Below are 12,924 nucleotides of genomic sequence, written 5' to 3'. Positions count from 1 at the left end.
CGAAAGCTAGGTGACCAATCTAAATTCAAGCAAAATTTAATTAAAAAAGAAGAAATAGTGGGGCATAACATGGAATTGATTAAAACCTAAAAGCAAAGAACATGTACTTGATGTTAACGTGTACTTGATGTTAAGTCTTGAAACAAATGATAAGGTAATTAAATATGGGAAAAATATTTGTATTTTTTAAAGTATATAAAATTATATTATTTTAAGTGAGAGAAAAATATAAATTAATATTTCTTATTTAAAATTTAAATTAAAAAAATATCCATTTTCTTCCCCAATAATTTTTATTACTTGTGTCTTTTTTCATTTAAAATAATAATAATTTTATATCCTTTAAAAAACTCGTAAATATTTGAGGGGTAAAAAAGAAGAAGAAAGGCTTTTTAGGGAACGAAGCCAATACCCAAGACAAATAGACAATGGAGATAAATATACATGAATTAATAATTTAACTACGCGTTCTTATGAAGGTTAATATTGCAATTAGATAGAATATAGATGTACTTTTAAAATTAAAATAATAAAAAGGTTAGTTAAATGATAAAGATTAAAATAATAATGGGAATAATAATTACTGCTTAAGGACAAAAGAACAATTAAAAGTAGGTGGCGCGAAAACAACTGTCCCTATTTCTCCCTCCTTTTTCCCAACTGAAACCGTTTTCTCATATTCCCTTTTATTTTATTATTATTATGTTTTTCATAGGAAGCTTTTTTCGTAACTCGAAATCATCAATTTTTTTTTCTTCTTCTTTTAATTCTCTTATTTGCTTTCGGGTTCGTACTCTCACTTTCAAAATCACAAACTGCCATCTCCGGCGAATTTCACGATCTGTGCCTCGTTCCTTAATCAAATCTGGATTCTCTTTTTATCTTTTCTTTTTTTGAGACGAAGGAGGTGGAATCATTGATTTATTTATTTAGGGTTCTATTGATGCGTTGAGATTCAAGTCCCTTTATTCTGATCGGAGGAACTTATTTATCAGTAGAAGGTGAGAAATTCATTGTAATTAAATCAATTAGGTTCTGATTGATTTCTACTTTGAGAGGTTTTTTTTTTTAAAAAAAAAAAAAAAAAAAAATTGGCTCGATTACTTTGTTTACTATCACATTATGAGGGGATTACTTTAGGTCTTTGTTTTTCAACAAATTTTCTGCTCAGTAAATTTTTTTTATTAATTTTTTTAGGGTGGATTCCTTTCACATTTCGAAATTCAAGAAAGTTTCAAATTTGGTTGTTGATTTGGGAGAGGGATTCAATGAACTCTAGTATTTGTATTGTTTGAGTGAGATCACATGAACAGTGAAACTCTGAAACATGTACTCAGTGAGAGAGATATGAATCTGTCAGTGCAGATATTTGTCATAGATCCTCGTTCAGAACCCTTTGTTTCTTTCCAAAATTTTCAGGTAAAAAAGTTTTTTCTTTTCTTTCTTGGATTTCATCGATATTCCTTCAGACTAGACTCCAAGATAATTCAGGGTGGTCAAAATCGAAATTACTACTCTATCAATTTTTATTTAAAATTCTATTTTGCAGGAAATGATGTCTCTGAATCATGTTAGGTTTGCACAATAGTTTTCTGGGGATGGACAATGATCGTCCCTGCACGTGGACCTCCTTGTCTTTATCCCGAGTTCAAACTTCAACCTTCAATTAAATTAAGGAAATATTTAATACTGTGCATATAGCATACAGACAAGAGACATAATTTGCAGGCTCTATGAAAATTCTGTCTGCAAAATTTTGGAAGGGGAAACTCACAAAACAGTTACTGTATGGTAATTAATGTATGGTTCATCTTTAGGAAAAAAACTACACATCCAAGGGGGAGAGTGTTCCAATAGAGATTAGATACTTATTTTCTTTTGGCCCTGCAAGTTATGATATCACTGTCATTGAATTCCCTTTCATGAAAAGGAGTTGAGAGAGAAGAAGAAATAGGACAGAGTAGGTTTATGTGGAGTGAAACCATTGCCAGCCCACCCGACCATTGCATTCCCGTGAGAGAGACAAAAGGGGAAAAATTAAAGCCTATGTTAACCTACGCACTTCCTCTCTCTTATCTTGCGCCCTCTATTATTCCACTCTACTTCCCAGTATCCCCAATTTCCAAGGGGACCCCAGACCCCCCCTTCCCCAGCAATTCAACCTTTTTTTTTGCCCTTCAGTTAACTGTAACCAACCCAACGTTGAATGATAAAACGTTAAATGTACATTGAGACAGTTTCCGCGAGTTTCTCTGACCCATTACACCAAATGTTGTTTTCCCTCTCCGTATTCTCCTTGCTGTGTCATGATCTTGTTGGATTCGGGCTTTTTTTAATGAACAACACATACCCACTTGCGTTAATTGCTTGTGATTCTCTAATTTCTTCTCCAACAGATCTGTGTCTCTGTAAAGATGTGCGCTTTTTTTTTTTTGTGGTTCCTTTTCCTTTTTTGATGTGGTTTATTCTTTGCTTTTCTTATCTTTCCCAGTCTGTAGTATCTTACTTTATGTTCATTTATGGCAGATTTATTGCAGAGAAAAGGATCTTCTTTCTGGATAGTGTGTGCTGTTCATTTATTCCATTGAATGCGGGATACATGATTGCCAAAGCTGCTAAATTTGGTTTAGTTTTATGAAAGCTTATATCAATGTGGTCTAATTGGGATAGAGTGGATGGATGTATGTGAATCAGAGCTAGCATTACGGAAACATAGAACTGTGGAGACCACAAGATCACCCTTGGTTCCGGCTGAAAAGAACAATGCAATCACCACCCGGCGCTCGGGAACAAGGGAAGTTAGTTCACGGTATAAGTCACCTACTCCGGCAACCCCATCTGGTCCTCGTCGATGCCCATCTCCAAACCTCACAAGAACAACTCCTGCATCATCCAAATCGCTACCCAAGAGATCTCAATCAGCAGAGAGGAAGCGGCCTACGACTCCTCCTTCCCTGCCAATTCCTTCTACACCCGTCCGAGACTCATCTGTAGATGTGAATTTGTCATCCAGAAGGGTAGCTGGTAGCCGATTGGCGGAGACACTATGGCCTTCCACAATGCGAAGTTTGAGCGTTTCTTTCCAGTCAGATACCATTTCCATACCTGTTAGCAAGAAAGAGAGGCCAGTTACTAGTGCTTCTGATCGTACTCTGCGGCCGGCTTCAAACGTGACACACAAGCAGGTTGAAACTCCCAACATACGAAAGCCTACGCCGGAGAGAAAGAGGAGTCCTCTTAAGGGGAAAAATACCTCTGATCAGTCCGAGAATTCAAAACCAGTTGATGGCTTGCATTCTCGATTGATAGATCAGCATCGGTGGCCAAGTAGAATAGCTGGGAAGGTATCTTCTAATGTATTAAATAGAAGTGTTGATAATGCTGATAAGACAACCAGAACGTTGAAAACTTCTGTTCCAGGAACCGGTGTGCCTTCACTGAGAAGACTGTCTTTACCAGGTGAAGGGAGTGGTGTGTCTTCACTGAGAAGATTGTCTTTACCTGGTGAAGCGAGTGGTGTATCTTCACTGAGAAGATTGTCTTTACCTGGTGAAGCATCTTCACTGAGAAGATTGTCTTTACCTGGTGAAGCGAGTAAGCCCTTGCAAAAAGCTTCTAGTGATGCTGCAAGGCTATTGTTGCTTGTTGAAAGCGGTAGAGTAGGAAGCAGCGAGGCGAAGTCAGTAGAGGACAGCTTCCAGTTATTAAGGCCTCACAAATCTGTTTCTGCAACTCCATCAGTCAGATCTCAGACCTTGCCAAGTCCAGGATCACGTCTCCCATCACCTATTAAGACCTCATTGCTATCCTCTTCTTGTTCAAGAGGTGTCAGTCCATCTCGGTCAAGGCCATCAACTCCTCCTAGAGGGGTTAGTCCATCTCGAATAAGGCCACCCAATTCATCCAACCAATCCAACAATTCAAATTCAGTGCTCAGCTTTATTGCCGATTTTAAAAAAGGGAAAAAGGGTGCAACCTACATAGAAGATGCTCACCAATTACGGCTTCTCTACAACAGACACTTACAATGGAGATTTGTCAATGCGAGAGCAGAGGATGTACTTTACATCCAAAATGCAACTGTGGAGGTATGACTTGCTATCTTAGACAAGCTAGCAAACTCCTTTTAGTGTAGTTCTTCTGCTATATAGATGATTGTGTATATCAAATCATTTGCAGAAAACTCTGTATAATGTATGGAAGACTACTTTGTCTATTTGGGAATCGATTATTAGGAAGAGGATCAATCTCCAGCAGCTGCAGCTCGAGCTGAAGCTGAACTGTATTTTGAATGATCAAGTAATGCTTCTCTCTTGCGTGAAATAGTTATTGCTTTATATGCCATCTTTATTGTTGATGGTACATTCCAGTTACTCTTTTTTTTTTTAAAAAAAAAAGAAAAAAGAAAAAATTGTATTGGTAATTTAACTTAAGATAGTTATTTGTGAGTTTATAAGTAAAGCAAATTCACTCAGCAAAAGATTGGTCCTGTATATTGAAAAGTTATGCTTATGTTAGTCTCTGATTATATAGGTTATTCATAATTCATATTAATGGTTGATATTAGTGATTTTAAGTAAAAGAAAAAGCCTAGGACTCAGCTTGTTCAAGTTGGAACTTCCGAAGAATGGGTATGGTGGTATGCATACAACACCTGAACTAATCTTGAAGGTTATTTACATTTTGAATTAGATTACACCTTAAGAAAACATTTTGGTTGAGAAGATACTGATATTGTGTGAAAATCGTATACGAAGTTGAGGTTCTAATTTCACTTCCTATAAACGTGATGCTAGTATTTTCCTTATTTAATTGTTTCAACTTTCGATCCTTTTTTATATATGGGCCTTTTATAATTAATGTAACAGATGACCTACCTTGATGACTGGGCTGTACTTGAAAGCGATCATGTGAATGCTCTATCTGGGGCTGTAGAAGACTTGGAGGCAAGCACTCTTCGTCTTCCAGTAACTGGAGGAGCAAAGGTGTGTATGGTTTTTGTGTCATTTGATTTTATTTTATTTTTAGTAGATATTGTGCACACCAACCCCAATTAGTTTGGGATAAAGGTGTTGTTGATGTTGATGTTTAGTAGATATTGTGTCTTTTGATTTAATACTTGGAAAGCAACACTGGCATTGTTATTATGTTTAAAGAACCAATTCAACCCAAAAACTTAAGCTTTTAGGTGAGGGCTTTTTTAATGGTTTATACTATTCTTTAACATGCCCCCTCACACGAGAGCCCATTGGGCTTGAAAGGTAGACGATGCATCAGGCTCAGCCTACCTGTGCTAAGAAATTCCACAAGAGAAAGTGGGGGGCGGTGAGGATCGAACCCTGGACACGAGGCTCTGATACCATGTAAAGAACCAATTTAATCAAAAAGCTTAAGCTTTTAGGTGAGGGCCTTTTTAATGGTTTATATTGTTCTCTAACACTATGTTTACATTATTACAGGCAGATATTGAGCATTTGAAGGTTGCTATCTGTTCAGCTGTTGATGTCATGCAAGCAATGGGATCTGCAATCTGCACTTCACTCTCACGGGTGAGTTAGTTGTTTCTAGAGTTTTACTGGTTTGATTAAGCATTGCAACCTCGTACTTGTCTATCCTGCTATTTTTTAGACCAACACAATTAGTATCAAACTTCTTTTTTTGGGCTAACTGACAAATGCTTTTCTTCGTTTTGATTTCCAAATTAGTAAAATTACAGTTTTGGATTCATTGGTAAAGGGTTACTATCATTTTGTGTCTCATTTTCACATCAAATGCTATATTCGAGATGCTGACACCACTTTTTTTAATTTTTTTTTTGTGTCTCACAGGTGGAGGGCATGAATAATTTAATTTCTGAAGTTGCTGTTGTATCATTACAGGAAAAAGCCATGCTTGATGAATGTGAAGCGCTACTGACTTTTGCAACAGCTATGCAGGTGAGAGTCTTGATATATGATTTAAGAACTTGAATTCTGTGCAACAAATCTCTCGATTGTATGATGTTGAGTACGAACATAAATTATCAGGGAGTAAATATGACTCGCACTTGTCTTGTTTTGCATTAAGTTTAATCTTATTGTATCACTTCTGGGGATTCAACATTTAATTGTCATGTTTGATTAGAGAATCATACTAGTACTGTATATATTCAAGAACCTGAGTTGATAGTAAACTAGTGTAATTTTCCTACTTTGGTCTGGCTATATTTCCTGGTCTTGGGGATGGTGTCAGCGGCAAAAGTTAAGGATAGTAGAAATTACAGGGCTGAGTTTTCCTGTTTTTGAGCTATGCTTCTTCATTATTCGGGGAAATAATGAATTAGTCGTTGAGGAAACTTGGGCATGTCATTATGTGAAAATGATTCTGACGGTCAAGAATTTATTTCTTGTCTATTTTTGCTATAATTTCCTAGGAACCTTTTTATTTCGACCTGTAAAGTGGAAGTTTTATTGCTCTTTTCTATTCTTCCATTTAATATATGAAGATGCTAATAGATAATTAAACTATCTAATAAAAGTTGTTGGTGATGAATGTGTGGAGGTGTGAGTGCTAACAATGTGATCGGTGAAATGAATGACTTATGTGAAGTTATCAAAAAAAAAATGTGGCTTACACATAGTTATCAACCACATATCCTAGTTTGCCAGTAGTATTAATGCCGCACATACATTTATATGCAGATGTTTTATTAGAGGAATTAATGTCATGTTCTCTAGTTGAAACTACCCCAAGTATAATATATTCATCGAGTGTTATGCTTGTTTGCTCCAAGAAAGGAGAAGTGAAACAGTAAAATATAGACAAATAAGTCAAGGTTTCATTGAATAAACCTTTTGGAGGGTTGAGGCCCGAGGGATATGGTTCCCTGGTTGGACTGTATCCCTCCTTCCCTTTTTCTCATTTAAGTCATTTCTTTATCCGCTGGCTTCATATTTGTTTGTTATTGTTTCTTTCATACATCATGACCTCAATAGTTTGAACTTGCTTTCCTCTGTTGCATTCACCAGGCCTGTTCCATTCGCCTCTTTTAGTGGAACTAAAATGTATCAATTTTTTACCTTATGTCCTGTTTTTTCCTATTTTTAAAATACACCAAACATTAAATAAAACCTGTATGTTATGTTCCATTCCATTATAACACATCTACCAAACGCTACCTATATCTTTATCAGTTGGCTTCATATTGCATACTTTCGTTTCTCACATAACGACCTCAATATGTGTTACTTGCTCGCCCTTTTGTTCCATTCATAGATGCCTGTGTAGTATACAGCCCTTATTTCTTTATCCCTAGGCTACATTTTGCATGTCAGTTTTCTAATGTATCCTAGTTGGTTTGGGCTTTTGTATAAATTGACCTAGTAGCATTCCATTGTAGCTTTGTCTCATTTGGTTGTCTGATAAATTCAGATCCAGGGCATTTTTCATTTTAGGATTGGTTACTAGTTAATATGGTTTCGATTTGACAGATAGATATAGCTGGATATGTTCGTTTTGGTTTATTTCAAAGAACTTGTAGTGTACAACACAAGGGCTTGATCAATCCCTTACAGTAAGACAGTTTGAAAGAAATGATGATACGTATGTAAAATTGTTCATCTTCAATTTTTGCATGAGTAGATCGGAATGTGCTTCATCATCATCATCACATCCTTGTGTTCGTTTCTAATTATTTTGGCTAAAACAGGTTGAAGAATATAGCCTCCGGACGCATCTCATGCAGATCAAGCAAACTTTGGAGGTAACTAAATAACCAATCTCGGAAATGTAAACACGCATGAGTCTGACCTGCTTCTAAGCTAACAACAAGTCTCTTGCGGCTGCAGCCAAAATGATATAGTATTAGTATCTAATATATTCCTGGTTCTTCGCCATTGTAAATTTTTTATATAGGTTCTTTTTTTTTCCCCTTTCCTCAAATGTATTGGAATTCATATTGTTCTATATCTTCTTCTTCTTCTTCTTCTTTCTACTCAACACTGGTGGCCCCAGCCTTCCGCTTGTAATTTTGTATCATGCAAATGAAAAGAAAATGCAAAGCAAAGGAGAAAAATATAGACACCCATCCAGGTTTACAATTTGCATTTACATTACAAGTTGAGAGGTCGCACACAGAACATGGCTTATTAAAGCAGCATCTGAGTCTGAGAAGTGAGAAACACTCCAAAAAAAATAAAAAATAAAAAGCATAAAATGGGAATTTGGTAGCGCACATAATGATTATAAAAATCATATTCTATTGACCACTACAGTGTATTATGTAATTTTGGCTTTTTGACACCAGTAGTGTCATTTTTATAAGGTTTGACCGAAATAATTTTTTGATCAAATTTATTATCTATACAATGCATAATGATGTGATACTTTGAAAATCATTTTAAGACGTGACACTTAAAGAATCGCGTCCTTTATATCAGTTATCAACCAATAACGGGAGATAATAATTACACTGAAACGTGACATCCTGTCAGCCGCGTCCTTTGCAAAAAAATTTTTGCACAGGACGCGGTACAATAACAGCCGTGTCCTACCTGATATAATGGTTTTGTAAAATTATGGTCTGACACAATTTTAAAACATTTGCACCGAAAATTGAACCAGAGGCTAATGAACCTAAACCTCACTGTGTACCATCTGAAGCTATGTTGATATCAAATTTAATTTGCAACCCCATCAAATCTTGGATTTACAATTAATTTTTAAACTAGATATTTGTGAAAACATTCAAATCAACAAATAGAATAATAAAAATTAGCCTTTACATTATTTATTGAAGAAAATATGTATAAACGTGTAATTATACAACTTTTATGTTATAAATAAAAGGATAGAATGTTTAAATATAGAAAATAAAACCCTTAAAATAAAAAAAAAATGTATAATAGATACAATAATCTTTTCTGTATAACAGAAAATATAGAATAATAATCTTTTCTGTATAATAGAAAATATAGAATGTTTTAATATGATAGTAAATCTTTTTAAGGAGAGAGAAAATTCAATAGTTGTATTTTTTATTTTATTTTATTTGGGTAAACATATCATAGGTACAATAATTTTGCTTTTTCGTTGGGACTTTATTTTAAGGGTTTTATTTTCTATATTTATTCTATCCTTTTATTTATAACATAAAAGCTGTATAATTACACGTTTATACATATTTTCTTCAATAAATAAGCTTTTGTAAAGGCTAATTTTTATTATTCTATTTGTTGATTTGAATATTTTCACAAATATCTAATTTAAAAATTAATCGTAAATCCAAGATTTGATAGGGTGCAAATTAATCGTAAATTGATACAAATGACGCGACTCTTTAAGTGTCACGTCTTAAATGCATTATATAAATAATAAATTTGACTCAAAAAATTATTCCGGTCAAACTTTATAAAAATGACGTTACTGGGGTAAAAAAAAAGCCTGTAATTTTTAATGAAGTAATTATCACGCATGACAAGATAATCACATCAAACACCCAAGTCACAACTCAGTATTGATAAATGCAATTGGTTCAGTGAGTGCATGGAGATGCAATTCAGATGATTCAGGTTCAGCGGGAGCTTGGCACACTAAGTCGCAACTCGCTCCTCGCCCTCATCAACAAAGCCTACACTCTCCCTCACTTGGTTCAAACCCACGCTCAACTCATCGTTAATGGCTTCCAATTCGACCTCGCCACCGTCACCAAGCTCACCCAGAAGTTTTTCGACCTTGGCGCCACGCGCAACGCACGTGCCCTCTTCTTCTCCATTCCCAAACCCGACATCTTCCTCTTCAACGTCCTCGTTAGAGGCTTCTCCATCAACGCCTCCCCTTCCTCTTCCATCTCTCTCTACACCCATTTGCGTAAAAGCACCAACCTCAACCCTGATAACTTCACCTACGCCTTCGCCATTGCCGCTGCTCCCGACGAGAAGCACCTGATGCTTTTGCATGCCCATTCCATCGTTGATGGGTTCGGGTCCAACCTCTTTGTGGGTTCTGCTCTTGTTGACTTGTACTTCAAGTTTTCCCGTGTTGGGTTAGCAAGGAAGGTGTTTGATGGAATGCCTGAGAGGGACACTGTGTTGTGGAACACCGTGATTACTGGGTTTGTCAGGAATTGTTGTTATGACGATTCTGTTCATGTTTTCGGGAATATGGTTGGAGAAGGGGTGCGATTGGATTCCACCACGGTGGCTACGGTGCTTCCTGCAGCTGCAGAGATGCAAGAGTTGAGAGTTGGGATGGAGATTCAGTGTTTAGCTTTGAAACTTGGGTTTCATTTTGATGCTTATGTGCTGACAGGTTTGATTTCGTTGTATTCAAAATGTGGGGATATCGACACAGCAAGGTTGTTGTTCAGGATGATTGGTAAGCCAGACTTGATATCTTACAATGCCATGATTTCTGGGTTTACATGCAACTGTGAGACTGAATGTTCAGTCAAGCTTTTCAGAGAACTACTTGTTTGTGGTGAGAGAGTCAGTTCAAGTACAATGGTTGGCTTGATTCCAGTGTCTTCTCCCTTTGGTCATTTGCATTTGGTTTGCTGTATTCAGGGTTTTTGTGTGAAGTCTGGTACTATTTTGCATCCTTCTGTTTCAACCGCACTCACAACTATTTACAGCAGACTCAATGAAATAGATTTGGCACGCCAGCTATTTGATGAATCACCGGAGAAAACTGTGGCTGCTTGGAATGCTATGATTTCAGGTTATACGCAGAATGGTTTAACGGAGACAGCTATCTCTCTTTTTCAGGAAATGATGATGACTGAATTTACTCCAAATCCAGTTACGATCACAACTATTCTTTCAGCTTGTGCTCAGCTAGGAGCACTGAGTTTTGGAAAATGGGTCCATCAGTTAATTAAAAGCAAAAATCTTGAGCCAAACATTTATGTCTCGACTGCTCTAATTGACATGTATGCCAAGTGTGGGAACATTTTGGAGGCCTGGCAATTATTTGACTCAATGAGTGAAAAGAATACTATCACTTGGAATACTATGATTTTTGGTTATGGGCTCCATGGATATGGGCATGAAGCACTTAAGCTTTTTAATGAGATGTTACATTTAGGGTTTCATCCATCCAGTGTTACTTTTATTTCGGTGTTATATGCTTGCAGTCATGCTGGCTTGGTAAGAGAAGGAGATGAAATTTTCCATGCTATGGTCAATAAATACGGAATTGAGCCCTTAGCTGAACACTATGCGTGCATGGTGGACATTCTGGGACGAGCAGGACAATTAGAAAAAGCCTTAGAATTTATTAGGAGAATGCCTGTTGAGCCAGGACCTGCAGTCTGGGGTACATTGCTTGGCGCTTGCATGATTCATAAAGACACGAACATAGCTCGTGTGGCTTCAGAAAGGCTATTTGAACTGGATCCAGGGAACGTAGGATACCATGTCTTGCTTTCTAATATATACTCTGTGGAGAGAAACTTCCCAAAGGCTGCTTCAATACGAGAGGTAGTTAAGAAAAGAAAACTGGCGAAGACTCCAGGGTGCACTCTAATTGAGGTTAATGGGACCCCAAATGTCTTTGTATCTGGTGATCGTTCTCATTCTCATGCAACAGCTATCTATGCAATGCTGGAGAAGTTAATAGGTAAGATGAGGGAGATGGGGTATCATTCAGAGACAGTCACTGCTTTGCATGATGTGGAAGAAGAAGAAAAGGAGCTCATGGTTAATGTTCATAGTGAGAAGTTAGCCATTGCTTTTGGCCTTATTACAACTGAACCTGGTACTGAGATCAGGATCATAAAGAATCTCCGGGTTTGTTTAGATTGCCATACTGCTACTAAGTTTATATCAAAGATCACAGAAAGAGTAATTGTAGTTAGGGATGCTAACAGATTCCACCATTTCAAAGATGGGATCTGTTCTTGTGGCGATTATTGGTGAAGCTGAACGAATAATTGTTCCCCAGTTATGTAGGCAGAAGCATCGTCTAACCAATTGGTTTCACATTCTTACCTTACAACGATATGATCTGGATTCTGGAGTCTGGACCCTCCTGTGACCCTCCACTTCAGAAGCACAACATTTCATAGCACTGGTTGAGTAGAACTTTTTATAAAGTAAGTTAAACTGAACGATACAAACCAGTTTCTTGCATTCTTTAAGTAAGATGTATGCTTGTCAATTGTCCTTCACCTCAACATCATACAAACCAGTTTACTTTAAATCTAGGGGTCTGTAGATCTCTTTACAAATACTTACTAGCATTACATTCTTTTATCCATGCAGAAGGTGATGTACTCCTTCGCTGAATTTTGTAGCAAAGCTTTTAATTAATCGTTTTCAAATTTAATTTTGAACTGAAAGTGAGAAAGTTACCACGTTTCACCTTCTATTTAGTCATCAAGTGTTCTCAATATTTTTCTTCTTTTCTTTTCCTTTTTTGTGGTGCTTTGCCAAGTATCTTCTCTAGATTTCAATCAGTCTAATAACTGCATGTGCTAGTTACAGCTTTGGTTGAATATATGTGAAGTAATATTGATCTAACTAATTTGCAACTAAAAGTATCATAAGAAACACTTGTCTTCCTAGTACTTACAAAATTAACTATATTGCTCTCTGTTTCTCGTTTAATTTAATGAAGAAACAGTAACAACAACAACTAAGCCTTGTCACACTAGGTGGATTCAAGAACACTGGATCACTTGACAAGCCATTAAGTTATATCAAAAACCAAATTTTCAAGTCACTAAGATTGGTCTAATGGTGAGGGATTTGGGTAGTCTGCATGAGGTCATAGGTTCAAACCTCAGTGCTACCATTGTGTCCCAAAAAAAACAAAAAAACAAATTTTCATTTACGCACTTATGCCATTTATAGAAGGGTCAATTGTACTGTTGATCCATTTCATAGAAGATTAAAGAGGTAAAAAAAATGAGGGCATGTTTCACAAATATTTTCACTCTATTTTTAT

At 36.5% G+C, this 12,924-nt stretch overlaps 2 protein-coding genes across 4 annotated transcripts; both read left to right on the top strand.

The window, feature by feature from the left end:
* Positions 1–874: 874 nt before the first annotated feature.
* Positions 875–7,991, top strand: LOC133292994 (AUGMIN subunit 8-like). Of its 3 annotated transcripts, none has more exons than XM_061491503.1 (7): positions 875–1,001; positions 2,527–4,088; positions 4,180–4,299; positions 4,869–4,985; positions 5,460–5,549; positions 5,829–5,936; positions 7,688–7,991. In XM_061491503.1, the coding sequence occupies exons 2-7, from the start codon at positions 2,676–2,678 to the stop codon at positions 7,751–7,753; spliced, it is 1,914 nt and encodes a 637-aa protein (XP_061347487.1). In that variant the 5' UTR covers positions 875–1,001; positions 2,527–2,675; the 3' UTR covers positions 7,754–7,991. The 3 variants fall into 3 exon arrangements, with proteins under 3 accessions (XP_061347487.1, XP_061347488.1, XP_061347486.1); XM_061491504.1 differs by lacking the exon at positions 875–1,001 and adding an exon at positions 1,313–1,419; XM_061491502.1 differs by lacking the exon at positions 875–1,001 and adding an exon at positions 2,290–2,416.
* Positions 7,992–9,539: 1,548 nt separating this feature from the next.
* On the top strand, positions 9,540–12,265 carry LOC133293034 (pentatricopeptide repeat-containing protein At4g30700). The gene has a single exon (XM_061491548.1). The coding sequence runs from the start codon at positions 9,540–9,542 to the stop codon at positions 11,892–11,894; it is 2,355 nt and encodes a 784-aa protein (XP_061347532.1). The 3' UTR covers positions 11,895–12,265.
* Positions 12,266–12,924: the final 659 nt, after the last annotated feature.

Source organism: Gastrolobium bilobum, unplaced genomic scaffold (genome assembly GCF_033153095.1).
Source record: "Gastrolobium bilobum isolate Gb01-03AN ecotype WA unplaced genomic scaffold, APGP_CSIRO_Gbil_v1 utg3588, whole genome shotgun sequence".
Taxonomy (NCBI): domain Eukaryota; kingdom Viridiplantae; phylum Streptophyta; class Magnoliopsida; order Fabales; family Fabaceae; genus Gastrolobium; species Gastrolobium bilobum.
The sequence above is the reverse complement of the archived record's forward strand: the minus strand, read 5'-3'. Positions and strand labels throughout refer to the sequence as shown.

What these genes read in the sequence shown, in the direction of transcription:
- LOC133293034 (XM_061491548.1), top strand. Translation starts at nt 9,540, where the DNA reads ATGATTCAGGTTCAGCGGGAGCTTGGCACACTAAGTCGCAACTCGCTC.
- LOC133292994 (XM_061491503.1), top strand. Translation starts at nt 2,676, where the DNA reads ATGGATGTATGTGAATCAGAGCTAGCATTACGGAAACATAGAACTGTG. An exon ending in CAGTAACTGGAGGAGCAAAG is followed by an intron (nt 4,986 to 5,459) that starts GTGTGTATGGTT and finishes ACATTATTACAG; the next exon opens with GCAGATATTGAGCATTTGAA. An exon ending in CTTTTGCAACAGCTATGCAG is followed by an intron (nt 5,937 to 7,687) that starts GTGAGAGTCTTG and finishes TGGCTAAAACAG; the next exon opens with GTTGAAGAATATAGCCTCCG.